Source organism: Falco naumanni, chromosome Z (assembly GCF_017639655.2).
Source record: "Falco naumanni isolate bFalNau1 chromosome Z, bFalNau1.pat, whole genome shotgun sequence".
Classification (NCBI taxonomy): Eukaryota; Metazoa; Chordata; class Aves; order Falconiformes; family Falconidae; genus Falco; species Falco naumanni.
The window spans coordinates 71,520,313-71,545,317 of NC_054080.1; the positions used below are offsets into that span (position 1 = coordinate 71,520,313).

The 25,005-nt window shown below is 39.4% G+C and overlaps 1 protein-coding gene across 1 annotated transcript in view; it reads left to right on the top strand.

Moving 5' to 3' along the window:
- FYB1 (FYN binding protein 1) overlaps positions 1-25,005 on the top strand; it is a 49,860-nt gene that overhangs the window by 18,257 nt on the left and 6,598 nt on the right. The window contains exons 3-16 of the mRNA XM_040580266.1: positions 4,394-4,574; positions 6,322-6,374; positions 7,423-7,442; positions 8,756-8,802; positions 10,259-10,373; positions 12,582-12,738; positions 14,900-15,038; positions 17,910-17,938; positions 19,091-19,160; positions 19,713-19,853; positions 20,536-20,567; positions 21,630-21,699; positions 23,102-23,207; positions 23,519-23,681. Coding sequence (XP_040436200.1) covers positions 4,394-4,574; positions 6,322-6,374; positions 7,423-7,442; positions 8,756-8,802; positions 10,259-10,373; positions 12,582-12,738; positions 14,900-15,038; positions 17,910-17,938; positions 19,091-19,160; positions 19,713-19,853; positions 20,536-20,567; positions 21,630-21,699; positions 23,102-23,207; positions 23,519-23,681 — 1,323 coding nt within the window. The remainder of the gene's footprint in view (positions 1-4,393; positions 4,575-6,321; positions 6,375-7,422; positions 7,443-8,755; positions 8,803-10,258; positions 10,374-12,581; positions 12,739-14,899; positions 15,039-17,909; positions 17,939-19,090; positions 19,161-19,712; positions 19,854-20,535; positions 20,568-21,629; positions 21,700-23,101; positions 23,208-23,518; positions 23,682-25,005) is intronic.

Sequence of the window (25,005 nt, forward strand, 5' to 3'; positions counted from 1 at the left end):
GCCCTGAAACTTGCTTTTGACTACAGAGAGTACATGGGTTCCAAAAAAGGGAACTTATTTTCAGGTTTTTAGTAGTTTCTTTTTGAGTGCACACAGGAGAGGCATGGAAATTATAGAGTACTTTTATATGCAGGTTGATTTCTCCAGAGGTTGTTGAACACAGAATACCTGGACATGAAGGGAAGATGGAATCTTTCTCTTTATGTTATGTTAGCTACCAAAGAGGTATCAATATTTCCCTTTCACAAGACAGGAATGGCAAGGGTCAGAGTCACAAGTTTTACATCAAGACAACTTCAGTGTGTTGAACTTCCTGATAAATTAATATTCTCCAAGAAGGTAGGTCACTGCCTGTATGGAAATTGTTTGAGAAGGTTTCCCAAGAACACAAAAAAAGTGTTTTCACTGTTCCATGCGCAGTTCTGCTGCAAGTGCTGAAGCTCTGGGCATGATTAAAGAAGTTGGATACCACAAGCAACAGTGTAATAGGATATTTGGTACCTTCTATGGCAAGATTCTCTTGGCCGCTATACAGCCGCAGAGGTTTTGAGGAACTCATTCCTTTTTATTTGTTCTTTCATTTCTCTGTGAAGAGCTTCAGTTTCTGCATGTTTCTTCAGTGTAGCACAGCATGTGACAAAGCTGAGAATCCCAAGAAGAAAGAGGAGGCTATTGGAAACAGAGGTGTTAGAGGTCAAAGTTACCACACAGTGATGGTCCTTAACACTGTTTCTTGTGATGAGAGTGCTTTGGGCTCATGTGCAAGCCACAATGTAGTTTCAATTTGATTTCTTGTTCTGAGTGTCCAGAGGTGACTTCAGTTCCACTAGCTGCACAGACCCTTTCCATGTCCTCAGAGTACCAACAGTCTCAGAGACACAAAAAGATGAAATTAGAATCAAAATTAAATGCTCCATTAAAATAGGAAACAAAACACTGCTGAGACATTGTGACAGCTTTGGCTCCACTGGCCTGGTGATAACAGCTTCTTCATACTGAATACCCACTTCCTACCTAACTCATACCATCATTTTCAGTATTTGAATCAAAGCATTTTACACTCACATCAGTCTCAGTCATAAGTGTAGGTAATTACAACTAAAAGCAAGGAAAAGTCAGTTCTAGGAGTCAGAAAAAAATTTTAAAAACACTGTTTCCATTAATATGATGATCATTTAGTTATTGTTAGATTCCAGCAATGTACATAGATTTAGAGGGACATGTTATTTAGGCCTTATACTTTAAAATAAGCACTTAAGCTAAAATGCACATGGTATCCTTTCCTGGCTCTCTTTCCTATTGCCTGGATTTGGCTTTCAAGAGGCATCAGATGAAAGAAGTATTACGCACAGAGACTTGGGCAGAATTTTTACTTTAGTCCTACAAACTAATCACAATGAAGTAATGCTGTATGATGACATAATGCATGTATGCACATTGTGAATGTATACAACACTATTAGGACAACATAAACATAACCACGGGAAAAAACAATATAGGATTCCCTGCTAAAGCACAAAAATTTGAGGGTATAATAAATAACATGAAAAAAATCTTTCTGGCTTCTTTCTTTGGTTAGATTCTGCTTAGAAGAATTCAGCTGCAGAGACATGCTTAGATTGTCAGTGCTACTCGTCTTTGTAGGGGATTTAGAGTAGCAAGAGATTATAATTGATGAAGCCTGTGGATGAATAAAGACTGTGAAGAGTTAAATGCAAACACACAGTCCTCAGAGACTCAGATACAACAAGAGCACTACCATGTATAGTCTTGGCTCATTTAAACAAAGTTTGTCTTTACTCAAAATGCAAATATACATGCAGAATTAAAAAATAGTAAACCATACTTGGAGAAGGTGGTGGTGTAACACCTTGGGGGAAAAATCTAGATAACAAAAAACTCTACAATTCAGTAAGGACAACGATGTGACAGAGAAATCTAATGCATAATGATTGTCATCTTTAACTTCTTGCGGTTTTACCCTTAAGGAATCTTCATATAGATACAAAGCTTTTGATTAGAAGCTTTTTACTAATGGTCCTTAGTTTGATAATCAAATGTCTGCACTTTGAAAATAGGAGGAGGGATGACAATCGGAGAAAATACTGAAAATCCCTGAAAGCAATCATTAGAGATATGGCCAAATGAAGAATGACTTGTAATTGCATGTGGCAGACAAGCGCATGCTCTGGAGAATTCCAGTAACAGATTTTTTACAATCCTGGAAAAGCTGGAGAGATAACAGAAATAGCTAAAAAATAATTGCTGGATGGAAAAATAATGCCTTGAGATGAGCCAAAATTAAAAAGGTTGGGTCTTTAAAGTAATCAAAAAGAAATCTGAGATACTGGTTAAGTCAGTGATATCAGTGCCTTATGGGTAGAAAACAGTGTTTATCAAAAGGTTTTTGGTCTAGTAAACAAAGGTAGAAATAAAAGTAATGGAACCTCAAGACTGATGAACTTAGAAAACAGTAAGATGCAGATTTTAACAATGAGTGAACTTAACCAAACAAACTCTGTAGTGATACTTTCCTTCTCTTATCTTCAAACAGGTAGGACACCTTTCAAGTTTTAGCCAAAATGATATTTTAGTAGATCTCTAGCTGTTGGGCTCAATATAGGGACAAGTATTTTAAATGTGATGTCTTGCAAAATGTAGGACAACAAACAGGATGTAATCACTGAATTGAAAGGGACATAAAGAAGTTGGTGGGTCCATCCCTATGTGTAGGGTAAGAACTAGAACGTACTTGTGCCATAAGTTTATCCTATTTCTTCAACATGGACATCAAGCCATGAAATTTCCAAGTTCACTATTAGAAAGTGCCTCCTAAAAAAAGCTGCTGGCCTTTAAACACATTACTTCTTGCTTAATTCCACTATGGAATTGAAGGGAAAAAAAATAGGAAAAATAATTTATCCTTTTCTTCTTTGCAAAAGACTTCAGTATTAATTTTGTTCTCCCTCAGTTTTACCATATTTCACTAAACAACCACCATTTCTTAAATAAACCCAGGAATTCATGTTTTCTAGACCTCTAATCATTCTCACTCTTCCCCTTTGGGCTCTCTCCAGGCGGCACACTTTAACACTGCAGTAGCCTCCTCAGTACTAAGTGAAAGGATTATTAGCAAAACACCAAAGAATTCACTTGTGTAATTAGCAGTGTCAGGACTTTAGTACTTTGCTGCTTAAGTAATGAAAAAACTCAACAGGTTTCAAATGCACTATTATTGTTGACAAATATGTTGACATGGTGCTTAAAGAAGCCAGGAACCCAAATTTATCCATAAATTTTTGAGTTCTTTGTTAGTAAGCAAAACAACTGCTAAGACTTGGTAATTTTGCTTTGATTTCCAAGTGACAGGAGATGTCAATCTCCACTATACAAATGTGAACTTGAAGAAAATCTCCAGAAGACAAGGGGCTTCTTTTCAATTGTAATGTGTTTTTACTGAATGTGGATTTGCTTTTTTTCCTTCTGCTCTCCTCTTCCTTAGATTTTGTTGGACATATACCTTGGGGCAACTCCTTCTGGGTAGCTTTTAACCCACTCATGATACTTGAAACAAAATTCTAGGTTTAACATGAAGGCATCAAAGCAGTGATTTCATTTGGTAGTATTGAGTAGCTTCTCTCAATGTGAGTGCTCAAAGAAATGGTTACTATGGTTTGGTTGTGGTTTGTACATGAAGCGTGCATTCAGTGCAGTACAGATGTATACCAGCCCACTCATGTAATTATGTCTTCTACCTCTGGAGCACTGCATCATCTTTTTTTTTTTTTTTTTTTTTTTTTTTTTGAGGCTGCACCTGTTTGCTGAAGGTGTAGCTTCTGTGCATCTTCTCAAACTGCCACTTTTCTAGTATGGGCTCGACAGAAATTTAAGTCGAGCCTTTTACAACTTACATTACAAATGTATTTGAAGGTGTAGAGAGACCTGCACACCACTGAATGCCAAAATACCTTTCTGTCTTTCATGTCTTCACTTGAAACTCTGTCTCTGAGCAAGGAAAACTCCAGCAAGACTGTATCAGTGTTTATGTGAAATTCTGCTGCTGGTCTTTTCAAGAAAATTGTAGAATTAAATGATAATTTAGTTTTAAAGCACAGGAGCTTATATACTGTGTGAGCTGTTGGGTTTGTGTCTTGTTCATGTCTTGGCAAAGACATATTCAAGGCCTTCTATAGACAGTACATTCTTCTAGGCAGAGCCCTCTCTACTCTGTTAAGGTGAGGCACCAAATATATCTAAGAAGCAGGTTCAACAAAATGTATTTGCTTTGGGGTATGTGCAGTACTGATGTTCTATCCTAATGCTTCATGTATACAGTGAGATTTCTTCCTCTGCTGTTTGTTTGATAAATTTGGTCTGCTCTGCTTTTTTTCAGGCCCTAAAAATGAAGGTTTGAAACAGATAGCACCTTCCTCAGCAGCACTCTCCCTACCTGTACCTCCACCACACCCAGCTATGCAGTCGTTATTTCCTCCACCAGCCTCCCACCCACCCCTGCAGGCCCCAGCAGCTCCCAGCCTGCCTCCCAGAAACATCAAGACCGGCTCTGAAACAAAGTAAGCAGTCATAACCCCCAAAGTCTTCATTTTCTCACCTCTTCCTGCTTATCACTTTGCTCATGCAGCAACAGTTGACGGCTGCAGGTGTCCCATGTTTCTGGGGTACTGGGGTCCCACACCACTTCCCTTATCCTACGCTGTCCCTGGCTTGTTTGGAATTAGGTTTTGTTAGCTTGAACCCTACATCTGTTCAGTTGTTTCCCTAAATTGTCTTATCTATAGCAACACTCTTCTCTGCCCTGTTGGTAAGGGGAGGGAGGAGGGAGCAAGCACCCCGCTGCTTTGGTTTTTTTTGGGTTTCGTTGGGGGCGTTTTGTTTGTTTTATTTTTGACTCCAGAATGGTGCAAAGACTTCATACACTAGTAGCAACTCAGTTGTATCGGTAACCGAAGCTTTCCCCTGCGTTTTCCTGGGGGAATTGGCCAGGAGGGCCAGGTCCATGGGCCGGTACCCCGGGAAGCAGCTTGGCGGTTGCGGAGCAGCCGCGGGCGCTGCGGCGCGGTGCGGTGACGCCGCGAAGCCTGCGCCGCACACGGGGCTGCTCTCCGCAGTTCGCAACTCCGCACAGCGCTGCGGGCGGCAGGGGAACGGAGCGGCGAGGCGTCCCCAGCGCTTCGGTCCGGGGACAAAACCCACCGGGAAACGGCCGAGGCCGATCGGCGGGCTGCTCTCCGGCCAGCAAGCGGCGGGCAGGGAGACTACACCGGGCACGGCGCGGGTGTCAGCGCTCACGCTGCGCCGCAGTGCGGTGGCGCCGCCGCAGCCTGGCCCCGCCGCTGCGCTGGGGCTGCGGGAGCGGCGCGGGGGGTGCGGGGGCCGCTGCCCCTCCGGCGGCCGCAGCGCCGGCACAAGCTGTGCTGGGCGCCCTCCTGCCGGCGCTGGGGGAGCCGAGCGTGTCCCCCGCCTCCAGGGGCCTGCGAGGTGCACCCCGGGCTGTCCCTCGGTGTCCTGCCCCTGCGTGCCCCCGGCACCCCCCGCTCTGCTGCAAATGTGTCGCCTGGGTGCTGACGCCTTTTCTTTCACCCCGTCCCGGTGCTTTCTCTATCAAGCCAACTTTAAAACATGACATTCTGCTTTCAAGTCCTTCCTTTGGTTACACTTCTTTGGCAATGACTGTCAGCCCTAGTTTTCCTTCAGGCGGAAGTTATTACAAAGTTAAAAGTCCCTGGTGTTATTATTACATTCTCAAATTCTTGCTTCTCTCAGTTCGACTGCACTTTTAAATCTGACAACAATAGAGACCTTTACCTGGCCTAACCTTGTACCACTGTTTCTGTCATCCCTTGTTTAGACTTCAAGCCCTACAAGTTGAGGAGCAAGTCTAAGAGCTGTATTAACATTGAGCAAGAGTCTGGCGTTCTGCTTGTGCATTGTGCCAGAAGCCTGCACCTGCAGTGATGGTTAAACAGCCCAACAAACTCTTTTCATTCAGTCAACCCATCTGCCTGTTATATTTTTCATACCACACTCATATCCATGGTATCTGAGCTCCTTTGGCTCATTTTCTCCTTTTACACTCACAATCAAGGTGTCCCTATCTGAAAAACTGAGTTGCAGTCAGGAAGAACATTTTAGGGAATCTCGTGGGTATTTAAGTAGGCTCAGCCTACTTATACTGACCCACTAATACTGTCCAGCCATTGTGGAAGATAGCTGAAAAAAGCACCAGAACAATTGTGAATGAAAATACAATCATACAACCACCTTCACAGGTTTCACATGTCTTCTTTTTCATATTTACAGAAGTATTCCAGACAATGAGGAAAATTACGATGATGTTGAATTTGTTTCACAGGGTAAGAGGCATACATTTTAATTAATGGCAGCTGTAAGAAGCTGTAAGCATATTGTATTTGTAAGATAAGCAAAAGCATATTGTATTCATGAGTGACCTGTATAAATAATTGTGCTGGTTCTGCAGTTTTATGGGTGAAGATGGTAGTCTCATAACACTAACTATTCTATAATCAATATGACAGACTCTCTGGAACTGCTTTAAGTTATGTCCCCTCTCCCCACCTTTTTTTGTTACAAATATGCTGGAACTGTACATTACCAGATTTTCAAATCCAAACCAAAATGAATGCTGCTGTTTCAGAGTTGAAGCTGTGTGCTCTGCTGAAGGAAGTGTTGTTTTATACTTGGTAAAAAAAAAATAATTTGTTGACTGTGCTTCTAATGTCGCTTTGTGGTCTGCCTTCCGTAAGAGGCAGTGAGCCGCTATGTTGTACCAGGAGCAGACAGCGAAGCAGATTGTGACACAAAGAATTTCAGTCTGCCTTCTGATCTCTCCTCCAGAGGACCTGGCCTGTGCCAGGCACAGTGTGCATCATTTAGTGTGCTAGCCATTCCTGCCATACAGCAATGTGAGCTGTCGAGCTGAAATGAGCCCAAGCTCTTTTCTTACGCAACTACCTGCAGAGTAAGGATGAAACAGAAGATTCAGGGGTTTTCTTCTCCTGCAGTCCAGGGTAGAAGCTGGCTTAGCAAAGTCTTTGGCCTCCTTATTCAGCTGTTGGGCTGGGGCAAGCAAGTTCTCTGAGGTCTGTTTGGATTTATTAGGTTGTTAACAATTTTTTTCATACATGAATATGCATTTTTGTAAACAAATAGCATAAGTGAGTTTACATGGTGAAATATGCTATTATTTAGATATTTCTACTTTACAGTGTACTACAAAAGCAACCTGGAAAAACTCTGATTTTCATTAAAAGACAGGAACCTGCACATATTTCTATTTAATATCACTGGTATTAGTACCAGTTTTTAAATAGTTAATGCTAGAATGAACTGTTTTCTGTACAGCAAAAAATAAATACCTCGTTTTTATTTTTTGTCATATAGGTCACAGAAACACAGAGGGGGTAAGTGTTATCCTCCATGATAAACCTAGCCTTACCAGACTTACACAATTAGTAAAATCCTTTCAATGCATTAGAAAATTAATTTCAGAATTAATGCCATATATTGACAGTAAATTGTAGAAGCATGTACTGTGAAGGACAGAAATAAATACGGGTAAGCAGAACAAACTGGAACTAACGATAAAAGCTGGCTAGACACCAAAAATTGATTTTACAAAAAGGAAAACCACCCCTTCTATTTCCACTGTTATTTCATTTCACTGAAATTTTCCAGAAACAAAGGCCCTGTTCTTTTCTGCTAATAAACCACTTGTTCCGGTTAAGCACAGTGTTGTATTGGTGTCTTTAAGTACTTGGCTGTACTAGAACCAGAAATAGTCTCTGGGACCCTAATCTGAGTCCCATTTAGATCCCTAGTGATACAAGAAATATGCAAAAATCTATAATGAAAAACAAGAAAGAATTTGGAAAACAGAGGATGTTACAAACAATTAACAAAACGTCGCTTTGGGAGAAGGAACAGACACCATAAATATGCCAAGCTGGGACATGACAAGACAAGCTCAAGGAGACCCAAATGGTTAATGAGACCAAACAGAAAATTACTTGAACTACGCATGCACTGTCCTAAGTAGCATACTAAAAGATCCACCCTCGAGCAAAGAAAGACCCTTGCTAATAGAGCCCTCTCCCCACAGAACATGCACAGTGAAAAACAAGAATGCTGCACCTTTAAATGGAGTCGAGGCTCATGAAAAACAATTAAAATTATGTGTGACTAAACATAATCATAAACATTTGTTCAAAGTGTGTAAAACATTTTACCATGTGTTAAGAGGTGTGCTAGCTCTGTGGATTTATCACCTAGCACCCATTTCTGCAGGCTTACAATGAACAAGTATCTCTACTCTGCGTGTGCCTGGTCCACTCTTGCACACCTCAAAGAACCCAGCTCTGGGATAACACTAACATTCCAGTTTAACTAATGCTAACTATGGCAGTGCAATCATCAACACAGATAAAGGCTTTCCAGGACTAATATTGCAATTAAAACCTCCACTTTTGATAAAGCAATGAGCTAGTGTAGTAATAATCCAGGACTTTTTAGTTGTGGTATCATAAAAACAGTCAGAAAAAAAGACTAGTGGATTTGAATAATTTAGTAACTTGGTTTGAGAAGATGAAATTAATTTGTATTTACATGTTGCTGTAAATATTTTTTGATAGTTTTTGTAAAGCTTACATAGCAGGTTCAGTTTCTCCATGTCTTTCCAAATACATCTAGGCCATTGAAAATTGACTTTTTCTTACAGGGCCAAGAAAGTGGTGGAGAGATGTATGAAGACATAAATGATATCAGGTAATAATTTTAAGCTCTATAAGCTATTGTATCTTAACTACGACAAGCTTGATAACCATGATACTTCATCTGGCACAAAAGCATGATTTCACTGCAGTCCCTGCCAGGCATTACCGTGTTCATTAATTTCACCTAGAGAAAGTTTCATTGCTCACAGGTTCTTTCCTACATAGACCTGCTATGCCCTGGGCTGGAAGAACTCCTGCAATAAAATCATGTGGTTACTATGACTGAGATAACCGAAGTCTGATTTCTGATCTAAGGACCATGCCTGAATCACTGAATTATAGCCTAAGGAGGTTTTTCCTTAGATTAGCAACTAGGTACTGTATGGTCCCAGACAGATCTTTTGTTGTAGCTGTTTTTCTTGCTTTCTAGATAAATGAGGCTGAATTTACAGTTCTCATGGCTGGAATCCCCAAGTTAAGCTACAGAGTCAGAATATGAGCTTATTCTTCTGCCATTTAGCCCTTTGTGTTGAGGAGTCTTTTGCTCGCTAACATCTAAATGTATGGGATTCACTGTATGACGTTAGCCAAAGAAAACTCTAATTCTCTTGGAATAACACTCTAAAGTTCCTACACAAAACCACTTTTTTTCAGATGTAGAATGACTTTCAGCAAAAAGTTATTGTTTAATTCCCTTTGAAAACAGATAATTTTATAAATACATAACCAGAACAAGTGATCCACATTCAGTCTTTCTTTAATATAATTAGAGCATATCAGTTTTGGAAAAGTACCCAAAAAAGGAAGAGGAGGCAGCACCACTCAATCAGTTCCATAGGGTTTGTAAAGTATAGTTCTTCCAGCCAAACCACTGGCAGCAAACGGCAGAGCTGTAGCTATAGTCCTAATTACGTGCCACAGCCCAGGTCTCAGCACCATCCAGTAATGAAACACAGCAGGCAGTGTGCCCTGGTGTGATAGCCACATTTATGATGCAGTGCAAAAGATTTGTGTCATTTGTGTAGACTGCTGGAATAGGTTGCAATTAGGTTTAAAAGCACAGTCCAGTAGTAGCTCAGGCTTCAGTTCTGGCTGCATCAACCACCGATGGCTGGGACAAATACTCAACAGCTGCAACCAGTGCCACAACACCTAGACTACTACTGGTTTCCAAGCTTGCTTGCTAAAATAAGCTCAGAGATGTCTAGACACACATGTGTAGAGCCAGTCTCTTACCTCCAGATAACCTTTTCTGTCATACTGTCTGCTTGAGGACAGCCACTTTAAATTATGCATTTTAAGGCTTTTTTACATAGAACATCAGGAGGGGATGTTGCATATAATATAAAGGAAATGGCTGCCTACTCTATCTGTTTTAGAATCTGTAGCTGTGCTTTCACTGGCAGAAGTCCTTTTCCATCACATGCAGTTTTTTATTAACCTTGGGTAAGAAAGCTTTAGTGAGATTTGCTTCATTGTTATATTCAAGCCTGGCAATTTACTTTCAGATCAATGGGAAAAAAGAAGAAGCTGGAGAAGGAAGAAAAGAGAAGAATGAACCAAGAGAAGAAAGAACAAAAGGAAAAAGAAAAGAAAGAGCAAGAAATGAGAAAGAAGTTCAAAGTAAGCTTTTTGTTTTGTAGTCTGGACAAAACATGTAAGAAGCATTATTTAGCATTATTGAGTTCAAAATACACTTTTCAGATGGATACAAAGGTATTTGTTGTGGTAGGTAGTTCAAGTACCTGGTTAAATTCTGAATAAAGGTTTAAGACACCCTTTTATGTTTGGCATACCCTTGGCTTCAGGCTTTGTACTGAGGGCAAAGATGGTTTTTCAGTGCTTATATAGTTTTTGTTAAATACCCTTCTGATGTTCTATGTAAAAAAGCCTTAAAAACATTTGCTTTCACTTTGCTGTTTAAAAAGCATTTATGTCACCAGAATAGCATCAGAAGTCATTAATAAAAGTGGAAATTGGATCCCATATACTTAGCATCTTTTTCTTCACTGGAGTCAGACATAACAGTATCCAGCCCTTAACACATTGCCCTTGCGCTGGTCTAAAGGAACCTAAAGGGACTTAGAGCCCGAATGGGAAGGAGGGGAACAGGGCACGTGCAGGCAAGCTACAGTCATTGTCAGAGTCTAGGGGCTAAATAATGAGACAGTTCTTCCTGGTTTATATCATTTTTGTATAGCTGGCTGTCAGCATGTTACCACAGTTTACAAATCTGCCAGTCATTTTCTGTTAACTAATGCCTGTTCACAAAGCTCCACTGTGCTCCTCTCAGTGTCATTGTATATAGCTGGCTGCTTTCCTTTTCTTCGCTCTGTGGTGATTCTCTCACATCATGGCCTTGGTCTGCTGTGGGGAGACTGGCACGAGCTGAGGAGCAAACATTAAAGGAAAATACTAACAGTTGATAATAGTGGATCAGCAGGCATTTGTCAGGCCCCATCTGTTTTTCAGACCATGCCTGTGAAGTGTAGTCAGTGCACAGAATGCTTTCAGACTGCTGCCTTACAGCCGTTACAGTATGTTATCATTCTTAAATGCAAAAAAATACATTTTGGTGCATATTTTCTTTCCCATTTCTTCACCATCTATGCAGGATAGATATTCCTGAGCTGGTCTATAACTGCCAGCAGCCACATGCCTCTGCAAGATGATATATATCTTAAAGCCACAGGCACTAAATTCCAAAGTCGTTTCTTCGTAACATATACTAAAGATCTCACAAAGAGAATCCTGAATTCCAGTAAACAATGTGATCATCTGTTGTGAGTACTTGTAGGATCATGTATAGAGTAGGATTATAAACACAGAACACTATGTGGTAGACATTTATGTTAATGAACTTTTGCTCATATGATTTGTATCAGAAACAGCGTGGCCAGCAGGACCAGGGAAGTCATTGTCCCCCTGCACTGGGCACTGGTGAGGCCGCACCTCAAATCCTGTGTTTGGGTTTGGGCCCCCCACTGCAACAGGGGTGTAGAGGTGCTGGAGTGTGTCCAGAGATGGGCAACGGGGCTGGTGGTGGGTCTAGAAGCCAAGTCTGTTGAGAAGCCACTGAGGGAACTGGGGTTGTTCTGTCTGGAGAAAAGGAGGCTCAGAGAGACCTTATCGCTCTCTACAACTACCTGAAAGGAGGCTGTAACAAGGTGTGGATCGGTCTCTTCTCCCAAGTAACAAGCAACGGGACAAGGAAACAGCCTCAAGTTGTGCCAGGGGAGGTTTAGCTTGGATATGAGGAAAAATTTCTTCCCTGAAAGGGTTGTGAAGCACTGGAACAGGCTGCCCAGGGAAGCGGTTGAGTCACCAACCCTGGAGGTATTTAAAAGACACGTAGCTGTGGCACTTAGGGACATGGTTTAGTGGTGGACTTGCCAGGTTTAATGGTTGGACCTGATGATCTTAAAGGTCTTTTCCAACCTAAACAATTCTATGATTCCATTATTCCAGTAGGTATGCTGCTGGAACTACATGAAGCTGCCCAGTGGAATTAAATACTTGTGTGTTTTGTGAACCTGTGAAAGGCTTCATAGGCTAGCCTCCTGGTTTTAGTCTTTGTATTTCTGTGATTTTGCCAGTCACTTCTTCAACTGGTCTACTTCTGTGCTGATTATTGTTTTCATTCCTGATTATTAATCTCAGTTGGGCAATTCAAGACAGTAGTTACGTCTTTCTGTTTATTTACCTAGAGTATTTTAAATGTTAATGAAACAAATAATTATCTTTACAGTTACTTTCCCTTTCATTTTAATATTTGGGAAAGAATTCAATTTTTCCACATCTGTGATTTCTTTTGTTGTTTCTTTTCTACAGTTAACAGGACCCATCAACGTCCTTCATCAGGCACGAGCCTGTGTTGACCACAAGGGAGGGAAGAATGAGCTGACTGTCAAACAGGGGGATGAGATTGAAGTCATTCGCCTCACAGACAACCCAGAAGGAAAGTGGCTGGGCAGGATAAAAGGCTGTTGTGAGTTCTCTTTCTTTGCTGTGCTCCTGAATGTTTTCACTGTGTGACAGCAAACACGTGAGCATTACACCGAGGAGTAGCCTTACCCAGCTGGAGTCACGGGCCACCAAAGTAAATAATTACCACAACTCACCCTCCTGTCCTTAGCTGACATGCAAGGCTTAATTCATAGTAGGAACTTAATGTAATGTCTACAACTTAATGGAACGTCTACAGGCACTAAAATGAGTTAAGGAACAATATGCTGGGATCTTCATGGGCCTATTCAGAGGTAATTCCATGTCAGCCTTTAAACAGCATCAGAACTTGGCTCTATGCAAGTAACAAGGGTCATGTTTTTTAATGTCTTTGTATTAAAAATAATATGGATGTTCCTAAAAAAAGCAGAAAATATAAGGTCCTGTTTTAAGTGTTTGTCTTGTTCCTATTCCTGTGGAAAGTTTCTAGCTAATTTCTAGATTTTATTTTGTCTAAAATCTAAAATGTTTCTCTAATTGTATAAGTATTATCAGTGGATTTCTGAGTATGATAAGGTGTTGGTAATCTGGCTCCTGGGTTATAGCAAAGACATTAAAAGACTGATCCCTAAAATCAATGAAAATTATTAAAAGCACTTGCTTGATTTTTAAGGAAACTAAAAAAGACAATAAGTTCGGTAAGAGAGTTCATACATGCAGAACAGGAAAATGCCAGCTGAGCACTTTGTAGTACTGGATGTAAAAAGATACTAAGGAACTCAAGTGTGTGTGTCACATCAAAAGAGATGCTGAGAGGGCTGGGGCTGTGCAGCCTGGTGAAGGGAAGCCTTAGGGGATCTTGTAATTGTTCATAAATATCTGATGGAAGGGTGCAAAGAAGAGGGCGCCAGGCTCTTTCCAGTGGTGCCCAGTGACAGTGCAACAGGCAACAGACACAGACTAAACACATGAAGTTCTTTCTGAACATCAGGAAACACTTTGTTCTGTAAGGGTGACCAAGAAAGGGAACAGGTTGCCCAAAGGGTGGTGGAGTCCCCATCTATGGAGATATTCAAAACCTGATGGGACCTAGGCAGCCTGCTTTAGCAGATCCTGCTTGGGCAGGGAGATTGGCCAAGATGATCTCAAGAGGCAAGTTCCAGTATCAGTTTTTCTGTGACACTTAAGTTTTGTAAGTAAGTTTTTTTGCATGGATCAATTTGTACATAGGAAAACAAATCTTGTGAGAGCTGGGAGAAGGGTATTTTCTTGAGCATGTGTGGTTAATGAATTAATTTACCTTTAGTTAATTTACTTTTCATAAACCAATTCTTGCCTTAGCAAAACTGCAAGCTGTACAAGACTTCATACTGACAAGTGTCAACAGTACCGCACAATTTGTTTCATCAGCGCTGCAGCCTTCAATGTTCACAAAGGAAAATCAGTTCTGATCATTTAAATAAAAGAAAAAAGTCAATGAGTTACAGATTTGAGGGGAAGCACATGAAAAACTGGGTTTACACAGAAGCAGCAGAGTGAGGGATTTTCGATTTTTCAAGAAATGCACAAGCATTTTTCACCTTTGATAAAATCCATTTGTGCTCTCTTCCATACAGGCAGTACACCTGTCTAAAATTCCCCTCAACAGAGACAGAATTCCCAGTCCTAGGCCAACCGCTCTGCTGCAGGTTTCTCCTGAGCCATTGGACCCTGGGGTATAGCCAGATCTTTTTAGTGAAGATCCAGGGACAAGAGGATAAAAATGCAGCTGCAGCATGTCTACCAACCTGAAGCGAAAGCAACACAAAGCGTTCCTCTTAACAACCCATCAGAAACTTTGTGTCTTGAGCCGCCCTAAAATATGTCACAAGACTGCAGTGGTCCCATGGTTAGCTGAGAAAGGGAGCTTGCCCCATGATTCCTGGAGTCTACACAGAAAATTCTGCTGTAGCTGAGAAGCAAGTAAAGGTGAAGTTAACATGACAGCAGCTGAAGAGTTTGGGGCAAGATCGCAGACAGATCTGAGATTTGTATTCGTGCAGACAGATGGAAACTTGGGCTGAGGCAGCTTGCCGTGAGACTGAATGTTTTCAAAGATCATACAAAACAATCTGATTATTGATTCTGAACTTCTGTTAAACTCATCCCTTCACCATGTGCTTTAGAAACCATCTATGCCTAATTACACGGTTTCATTCATTTAGATGGATACATTAAAACAACCATGGTGGAGATTGACTACGACTCTTTAAAAAGAAAGCAACCAGCGATCAGACCTGCTGTGAAACATCCAGAGAATGACCAAGTGTATGATGATGTTGGAGAGCAGGACAGTATTAGCAGGTATGTACCAGGAACACAAGAAAAGAAACCGATGTTTCACCCCAGCCAGCCTAGACAGGGGAAGTTTTACAGCCATAAAGCAGACCCTTCTCACAAAAGAACAGCCATGTATATATATGTATACATATATACATACAAGAAATATAACTGAGCTATTTGAACTGAAGTAGTCAGAGGAACAAGAATGGATTCTGGAATTCAGCATCCATAAGCACTCATGGTCAGGAGGAATCCATACTATTGGAAGTATTGCAGTCCAAAAGAGAACCAAATGCAAAACATGCAGGATTACAATTCACCTGCAGGAAGTGCAATACTCTTCTCTCCCTCTCTTTTCTTGTTTTGACTTTTGAAGTCATATACTCCCTTCTCTAACAAGCAAGAACAAAAGACTCTAAAAGCAATAGGAACACTCACTGTACTGGGAAACTCCTGACCACCCTCATTGCTCTCATGAGTCTTACTACCTCATGCATTTTAAGCACGAGGGACTTGTGGAAGCATGACTCTGATGGCCCTTCAGAAGAGAGCATGCCTAATGTGTTTAGTCCTGAAAATAAGGTCTCTAAAATGCCATGAGATCGGTATGAGCTATACTTTTTTGACTTTATCAGAAGCTTCTCCTCTATGGCACAATCCCACATGTATTTGCAGTGCAGTGCTACATTTCAGACTCTCTGTTTCAATGTGCCATATTTTTCACATCAAATAGATCTGCAGCTAGGGAAGTGCCACTTCCAGCAGCATATCAAACTTGCTGGCATGGAAATATCCTAGTGACCTTGTGACAAGAATCAAGGCTATCACATGACCTAAAATGACGGTGGTACCTCTGTTACCTGACCTCACATAAAAGTCTGTATGTAATGCAACAAACCAGTGCTCATTATATGTCCTGATGTGCAGAAACACCTAGCCCAGGGTTCAAATAAGAGCTCTGCATATGGGTGCAGAGGATTTCAATGTGTGGGACAACCATCTTGAGACACTCAACCATTACACCTGCTTTTACTGCTTCCCAGCACCTTAACTTGAATGTCTGGCTGGCATAAAGGCAATGCAGCTGGCTGGCTGCTGGGTGCAGCTGATCCTCCGCTGCTAGAACACCCCAGTGAGCTCCAGAAACAGCGCTTGGAAAGATCTGCCTTCAGGGTAGCATTCTTTAAGCAACCAATATAGTTTTGCACCTCATATTTTTCCAGGTTGCTTAATACCAGTTTCCCTCCCTGCACACTGGTCTTACAGCATCGTAAGCTAGCCAGGAGAGTTGCTTTAGTTGTTCTAGGGTTTAGGTCATCTAAGCATTAGTAATTTGTTGCGGAAGTATCTTTGGCCAATCATTTTCATTATGGCAAACATTACAACTACCCATCATAATGCAAGGAATTTAAAAAAATGATTGAATTCAAAAGCAAACAAGAATGTTCACACTGTTGCATACTAAAATAACAGTGCAAGGCACTTTGAGGGATGAATGGCTCAGATTCATTAAACCCTTTAGGCATTTTGACATTTTTACCTTCTCTAGTGATTAATAGCATTCTGTTCAGTACATGAGCATGAATTGTTGGCAGGTCTGACATACAACAACATGTTTTGAAACTACTTTAAGAACGCCATACTAAAAAAAGCCTCTTGACCAAATAGTATTATCTCATTATCAGTAGTATTTTAAATATTCCAAAATTAATGAGTGACTAGGACTGTTGTATTTCAGGATTTCGTGGCACAAGAGTTCAACAAATACCTTGTTTTGATGTGTGAGTTTAAGTAAGGCTCTGACCTGGAAATAATCTCAGTTACTGTGAACTGGCAGGCTTTTTTCAATTACTGTTAGAATGCTGGACTAATACGTAATCCTTGAAACGTTAGAAACATGCTGTTAGAGGTTTAAATCATCACTCAACAAAAGCTAGTTGAGCAATAAATTCATTTTTTTACCATTTCATCTCAGGAAAATCCCTTCATAAGGGATGGATCTAAAGGGTGTGGATGCACTCTCTAGTGTTCAGTCAAATTATGTTTTTATTCCTATGAAGTCTGACTACATGACCTCCTGAGATCCCTTCCAACATGAATTATCCTAAGATCCTGAGTCATATTTTGTACTTTAGCTTAAAGATATCAACAGGAATATAAAATATATTTTAAATATAGTAAATCATTGTCACTGTAGACATCAATTTGCATGTCTTTGAAAATGACACTTTATTGGAAATTGCTAACAGTCGCTAACAATTACTGTTAGGACTGAATGTTCTGCTCATATGAAAATATGCGCCTTCATTGGCTTGAAATATCTGCACTGATTGATGCAAACAGAGACTTCGTTTCACAGCTCTACTTATAAAATACTGTCTTTTTTTACATTAACTGAAGATGTTATTGATAAATTTCTCTCTTATTCCCTTTTGAGTTGCTATGAATCATATTTTAAAATACTGTTTTCTGATTTGGAATTAATTATTTCCAAGGAAAAATAAAAAGAGTGTTTTTTCTTGCCTTACCTGAATCTTCTAAAAGTTAATCTCTCCTCATCAAAGAGCTAGTTCACTTAGGAATTAGATGACACATTTTCATTAGCATTAGGAGAATGCAACTACTATTTGACTGTATGAAAATTGCTGTGAATGTGGTGAAAACAGAGAGAAAAAAAAGAACTGGCACATTTAGCTGTTGCCCATATGGAACACACAAGCACGTGCCTGAGCTTCCAGTGCAGAATTTGTAGTGCTCAGCTGACAATACAGACAAGTGTCAAAGTCAAAAGGTTGAGAACTAATAACTACAGAAGTGATGGGTAATCATGGTGTTTTCTTTTTCCAAAGGATGACTGTTTTTCTCTAAAATGTCTCTTATTTTTTTTTCCAGTCAGAGTGGTGGCCAAAGTGGAGCTGGAAGTAAGTTCTACATATACATTTTGGGGGGAGTTCTGTGTAATGCTTACCTTCAAATCCAGACCGCTGCAGCTTCCACCTAATGCAGTAATTATCCATAATCATGCTAAATATTAGCTAACAGGTAACAAACAAAGAACTATAGTGGCCAAATTAACTTTCTTTCCACCTGTGGGAACGTGGGTGAGATAGAAGTTTTGTCTTCAGATACTGTGAATCAGAAGCATGTCAGAAGACGACAAAACTTTAAAATTTTTTGTGTGAAGGTAAATCATCCCACAAACAGCACAGATATAATTGGCAAATATTAACATCAGCAAGAGGTTTTATGCAGGAGAAATCCTGAAACAGCCTGAAACACTACCAATTAAAGCTGCATTTTGCTGACAGGGTTAAGGGGAACTTCAGTTCCAGTGATACTCTGGAGTCATCACCAGTATGACTGCAGCAATTTCACACTGTCAAGAGCACGTATTCAAACTCAGTTTCCCCTTTGGTAGCACATATATTTATGTAGCATTCTCTGTTGATCACAAGAGCACAGCTCATCTTCTCATCTTAGAGTTTAGATACTAGTCATGGCAGAAGCATCCCCTGGCAGTGCTGAATGAAGCTGCTGCCAGCTAAGTACAGATTTCAATGATTACACTGACCAGTGGCTAGAATTGGACATGGAAATTGAGCTAACCCTGCACTGATGGAGGTGGGGCTCAAAGGTCAGAACTGACACCAAAATGAGAAGCTTACATTGCACTTGCCTCTGGCTTCTGTGGATGAACACCAGATGTCACTTTCTGAGAGTGAGAGATCTTCAATCATTACTTGATCCACACACAAAGTCATCAGTCATTAAATGACTGGGCCAAACGGCTATTTAGAATTTCATTGAATACAGTGTAAATGCATTTGGGTTTAGTATTTGTGCTCTTGTGGTTGGCAGTGATACATTTAAATGTTGTGGATGGCATTACCAACCGGGATAAGTCTAAATCACTGTTTTAATAAATAGGCAGTGTTGGTTTACAGAAAGATTCTATTTGCAAGAATATTGCACAAACTGCACACACATCTGACATACTTAAGAGGCCAGTAATGAATACCCTATTCAGCAGAATTAAATATAAATGCATTAATTCAATATTTGATCTGTTAAAGACATGTTCCCACCTCCTCCTTCTGATCAAGAAATTTATGATGGGATTGATGATGAAGATGCTGTAACTAGGTATGCTTTTATATCCATTACATAATTTGCTTCTTTGAGTGTTTCCATTTCAGGTTCTAGTATTTTTGAATTAAGCTTAATAATTAGCAGGTATTAGGATGATCAACAAGTGGGTATACGTCAAGATGGATTGATGAAGTTAAAAAAAAAAAAAACAAAAAGGGTTTGGTCTTCTGTGGAAGTTTTGTTCTGTAATTAATTTTGGTATGTCAGCAAAAGGAGCTGCAACCATGAAAATCCCCAGATCTCCAGCTAGACTGAATAGCTCTGAAAGCAGATAGCAAATGCTAGCTTTGAGCAACAACATAAAAACAGTAAGTCACTAGGTTAATATCTATACCTATAAATATATCTCAGTATCTACAAATAATCTAACATATGTATTTGTAGTTTAGCATTTTAGTGTTTAGCATTTATGTAAGTGTCCTCACCTTGTGGTATATACATTGTTGGCATTAATGACAATTATGTGCATCATTGGAGAATTTAAACTGGACCTTTTAGAATGAATGTTACATTTTACCTTGTGATAATTGCATGCATACTCCAAAGGTCTGTATCACAGGATGAAGATAAGAATGGTATCTGGTCCTGGGGAATCTTGAAGAAACTAAAGGTCAAAGATGACAAAAAGAAAAGTGTGCGAGAAAAAACAACCAAAGGCAATGGGGCAGAAGATAATGGAAATTTGTTGTAAGAGTCTGCTAGGAAATCACAGTGCACATTAACGAATTCTAATAAAGCATTGATCTCATGCTACTAACGTGTTCTCACAGCAGCCTAATGAATCATGCATCAAATTGCAGCTCAGGATGATACTTCTCTGCAAAAATACTGACCTCCTTTCCTTTCACCTGCATAATATAATTGTTTTCTTAACAAACTGTGTTTGTTATGTAAGTCTGGTAATTAAAATATACTACAATTTTTTTTATGCTGAAGAGCACCAAAATAATCCATCATCTTTGTGCCACTCTGATGATGTCATTGGTGATGTCACAGTGATGATCCTCAGTTAAAACATACTTTGTTCACCAGTACAATGTAGCTGAGATAAACTGGTAAGTCTAGTCCCATTAATCCAAATTTTAGGAATAATATGCCAAACCAAAAGATGCAAAGATTGTCTTCTACCCATCTTGCCTAGAGGTTACATCAGCAACTGGTGTTCTACAATCATCCTCTGCCATTCAGCTCTGAACCAGTTTACTTTGATTCAGTTTTAAAAACACATTTAGTCCATGAGTAGCGCTGGTGTTACTGGAGCTTCAGAATGTCTGGAGATTACTTGGAGCCTTTGTGTTGCAAGTTTTTTAAATGATGCAAAAGCCTATTAATGTGATATAAATACTTAATGAGCATCTTTTTTTTCCAGCATGTCTCCTTCAGCAAAGCAGCTTGGAAAAGGTAATTAATAGCCTATTGTTCAGTATCCATATTGATTTCTGATCCTTTTTTCTATAGACATTAAGTGCTAGTCACAAAAGTACATCCAAGGAAGGAAGCAGGATTTCCCATTGCTTACCCAGTTCCAGTAAACAAATTTCAAATATTGTGACTGATTTGGCTACAGACAAGGAGATACATATACATTGCAATCTCTCTAGAAAACAATTTAATGTATTTTTTAAGAAGTCATGATTTTTCTATGTGAGATTTTCACTAGTTCATTTTATTTGACATTAAGTATGAAGAGGTACACTTGGAAAGAAGCACTTAATGCAAGACTTCAAAAGTAAAAAGAGATGCTTGTTATTTTTATCACTTGCAGTGTCTTTGTAAGATAACATGTATTCATAAATTTCAGCTTAGCCATGGAATAAAAAATCAGTTCTTCCAATTTTTGAGGCTGTTGCCACAACTGAGTTCTAAACCTTTTATCTCCTGCTGTGATTTTTCTAGCCATTGATTTGATGACTTGAAAAAATTGCTTCCTCTCTACAAATAAGCTGAATGTGATTCAAAGTATATTCTTGGGGTAAGAAATCTTTGCACTGCTTTGGCATTGCGAGATGGCCTAAAAACTAACATACATGTGATTCATATCCACTTCTAAGCCATTGACCAGATTGCTAAAGAAGTGCCTGAGTGTACATTAAAATCAAACTCCAAAAATATATTTTGATGCAACACAGTGGGAAACGGACTAATTAAAATGAAAATTAAAGGCTATTGCATTAGCCAACACGTGCTAAAACTTGCTTCAGTTTAAGAAGATTAAAATATCAGTGAATACCTATTATTATTAATAAAGAGTCTTATTCTGAAAAAGAAAGATTGGCTGGTGTTTGTTTTGCACAGTAGACTGTGCAAAACAGAGAACCCACAGTTACTACAGACAGTACATGGCTACAGTACTTGCCATAATTTCTTGTCAACTTAGCTATACTACCGTAGATTTAACACAATGTGTTCACTACTCAAGGGTCGCATAACAATTTTCCATTCTTTTAAACAATATTATTTCAGATTGTGGAGACAATTATGTTTACGATGACGTAGATTCTTCAGACTTCCCTCCTCCACCATCTGAACTCTGGCAAGTTAAAATGGGAATTACTCCACTAATTAGAAATCTGTAATACACTGTAAAGCATTTTCAAAGTATTTACCAGAGGCAGATTGCTATTAATGTTATGGTTTATTTGATATTGTCAGGTTTTGTAGTTCTTGTAACTGTATTGTTGGAAATGGCTATTGAATGCTCCATGCCTCTATTTCGAATTGGAATAATAGGCTATAGAACAAATAAGCATGCTTTGAATTTCAACAAATTCAGTCCCCGATGGACAAGACATAGAAATGAATGCATGGCCTAAAGGTACGTCATGGTATATTCTCTGTGTGCAGTCCTCTTCCTATCAAAATTTGGGGACTGTTAGGATAAGTACTAGATCTCCGCTGCTGCAGTGTTTTTAGAGAAAAGGAGATAGTGCCCTGTGTTGTAAGAATGAAACACATCTGGATGCATAAATTTCTACCTGGAAAACTTTTATCCCTGGACCAGGAAGTTATGGGTATATCTGGAGCACGGATGTGTTATGAACATAGATGCATCTCTGAAGATGACTTCAATATGTCACATTCTGTTGTCACTAACTCCACTTAAGGGAGGCTGCAGAGTGCACTACAATAATCTAGCCTGAAGCCATTAAAACAGAGAGAACTCTTTGAACTGTGTATCCAAAGGGAAAGACATAGCCCTCCTAACCTAAATCTATGCCAGTTCACACACACTCCCTTACGTTCATCATCAGTGAAACTGCCATCCACAACTCCTGCAGAGATCAGGAAGGATCAAAAGGTAGAGTCAGACTTTAAATTCCCAAGTACAGGAAGGGCAGTTTGGGCATGAAACACTTCAGTATTTGTTGCCACGGGTCAAATCTATCAGGAATGTGCAAAAAACAACAGACTTTGAAATGGGTCATGTAATGCACATTCCTTGGTGTAGCAAGGTCTTCTATGGGCACACAGGACTAACAGTTACTGTCCGAAAGGCTAAGTAAGATGTTCCAGCTGCCTCCACAATGGGATGTGTGGTTTTCAGCCTATTGCCCAAAGATACATAAACTTCACTAGAATTGCTCCTTGTCTACAGATTCTAAAATGATGGGTATCGTTTACCTAAACTATTTTTGGTAGAAGTAAAGTTCTCATTGCTGTAGCAGCTAGATACTTTGAGTAATTTTCCATGTTCACTTATGTAATAGACATATTATCATCAGAACTCATTGAAAGAGACAAGTAGGGAAGTGAATCCCAACATTTTATTTCTTCTGAAATCAAATCTTTATTGTGTTATCAGGATTAGTTTTGTAGAGCAACAAAAACATATTAAAGACACATGAATGCAAATGCATTTTCACTAAAATTATCACAAACATTGTCAATACCTCAGATCTGTTAATTTTGTTTTTATCTGTAACCTCTTGTTTTAGTTCATCAAAATCTGAAAACCTTGGAAAACATAAATCAGATGGAAAAGATGCAGAAAAGCTTAAAAAGATGGAAAAAGAAGAGAAAGAGTTCAGAAAAAAGTTCAAAGTAAGTTTTGTTCACATAAAATATAAAGAGTAGAGTATCTGTATGGTGTCCTGTAATTTGTATCTCCTAATTTGTAAATGATCCATTATTTTGCCTTTGAAAGGTGAGGTATCACTACTTGTAAAAATAGTGATCTGAGCCTTTGTAAGTCCAAATGGCAAGCATGGGCACATATTACATAACATAAACAAATATTTGCCTAATCTTCAAAATTTAGTAATAAATGGGAATATAGTGGTCTAAAAAAATGCATGATCATAAGTTTGACACTGACCTTTTTTAACCAGCATCTCTTTGTTTTATTTTTGCAGTTTGAAGGTGAAATTAAAGTCCTTTATTCTACTACCACAGTCCAGGATTTGCCCCAGAGAAAATGGGGATTTAAAGACTTGCAAATAAAACCAGGGGAGTCTCTTGAAATTATAGAAAGTACAGATGATACCAAAGTCCTGTGTAGGAATGAAGAAGGAAAATGTAAGTTTTATTATAAAGCTGTAGTACAAATCAAATTGTCAGAGAGTGATTGAGTCAGGATGTGTGAAAACCCCTCTTCCCTGTCATATTAAAGCAGAGGCTAGTACTTGTCTTTTGTCTTGCCTGGTGGTTCACAAGAGGTAGGCTGTTGTTATTTTATTATTGTGGTTTAAGAATGGCTTGCCTTAAAAAAAGTTAAAATCCAATAGACATATATTGAACGTGGAAAAAAAGGACAGCTTAGTTATGTAAAACTTGCTTTGCTGCAACCAGTAGAAGGTTTTGTAGCTTATGTCTCCCTCTATTTGCCAAAAAGAGTATAGGTATGATACTCCACAGAATCTAGTAAATGTAAAATCCTTGCTGCACCTCTGTGAAGCACTTGCCCATTGATTGCAGTCAAAGGAAAACCTATAACAATATTCTTATTCTGGATTGCCAGAGATGGAGTTTAATCTTTTCAACAGACTGAGGGGGAAACTGTTGAAGGAGCCTTTCCCCCACAGCCTCCAGCTAATCCAGGGCGTATATCCTTGTTGGCATGCCTGCTTGTTTTGGGAGCTGCGTGAGGCCTTTCAGTGTTTCTTTTAAATCCTTGGCAAGGGTGTGCATTGGCATAATTTTTTGCATTTTTGGAGAAGTCTGGACTATCTACTGTTGGTTTCAATTTCTTCATGTGCTTCTGTTACAATACTTTTCAAATCTAATGAAACCTCATTTTGTGCAGGAACAGACTACATTCAATGCAGCAGCATCCTTACACTTAACTTTATCTTTTACCTCTGACCTATGTAGAAAACAGTCCAATGCCATAAACTTCTGAAGAGGATTCAGTCACACTCGTTTTTTTCCCTTCTGTACTCAACTGCTACAGTCTGGAGTATAGTTTTCTTCCTGGCAGGACTGTAGGGTGAGGGAAGAATTTCTTGCATAACAACACATACACTTTTCAAAATACGGATTGCACTAGTGTAGCCACTTCCCAAAGACCAGCTTTCAATGCTGCATTTTTTTGAATCAAGCTAGTAACAAAGTAGAAAGCAGTTCACACCGGCTGTTTTCCTCACATAGTTTTCAAAGCCTTTCAAATAGTGACAGTAGCTACTGCTTTGCTATGCATAAAAGAGCAAAACACACATAAATATCCTCCTTGAAAACCTCTGAATAGATCTCTGTCAATTTTCTCATTAATTAGTGAAGTTTGAATCCTACTTTAGTTAAGTGCATGACAGTTTTTGTTGTTTGCTCTACTTGCTCTAGTTCCTCATATCTTAAAGCTATGATTTTACCTTTTGAAGATCAGATAGACTGAAAATAAACAATT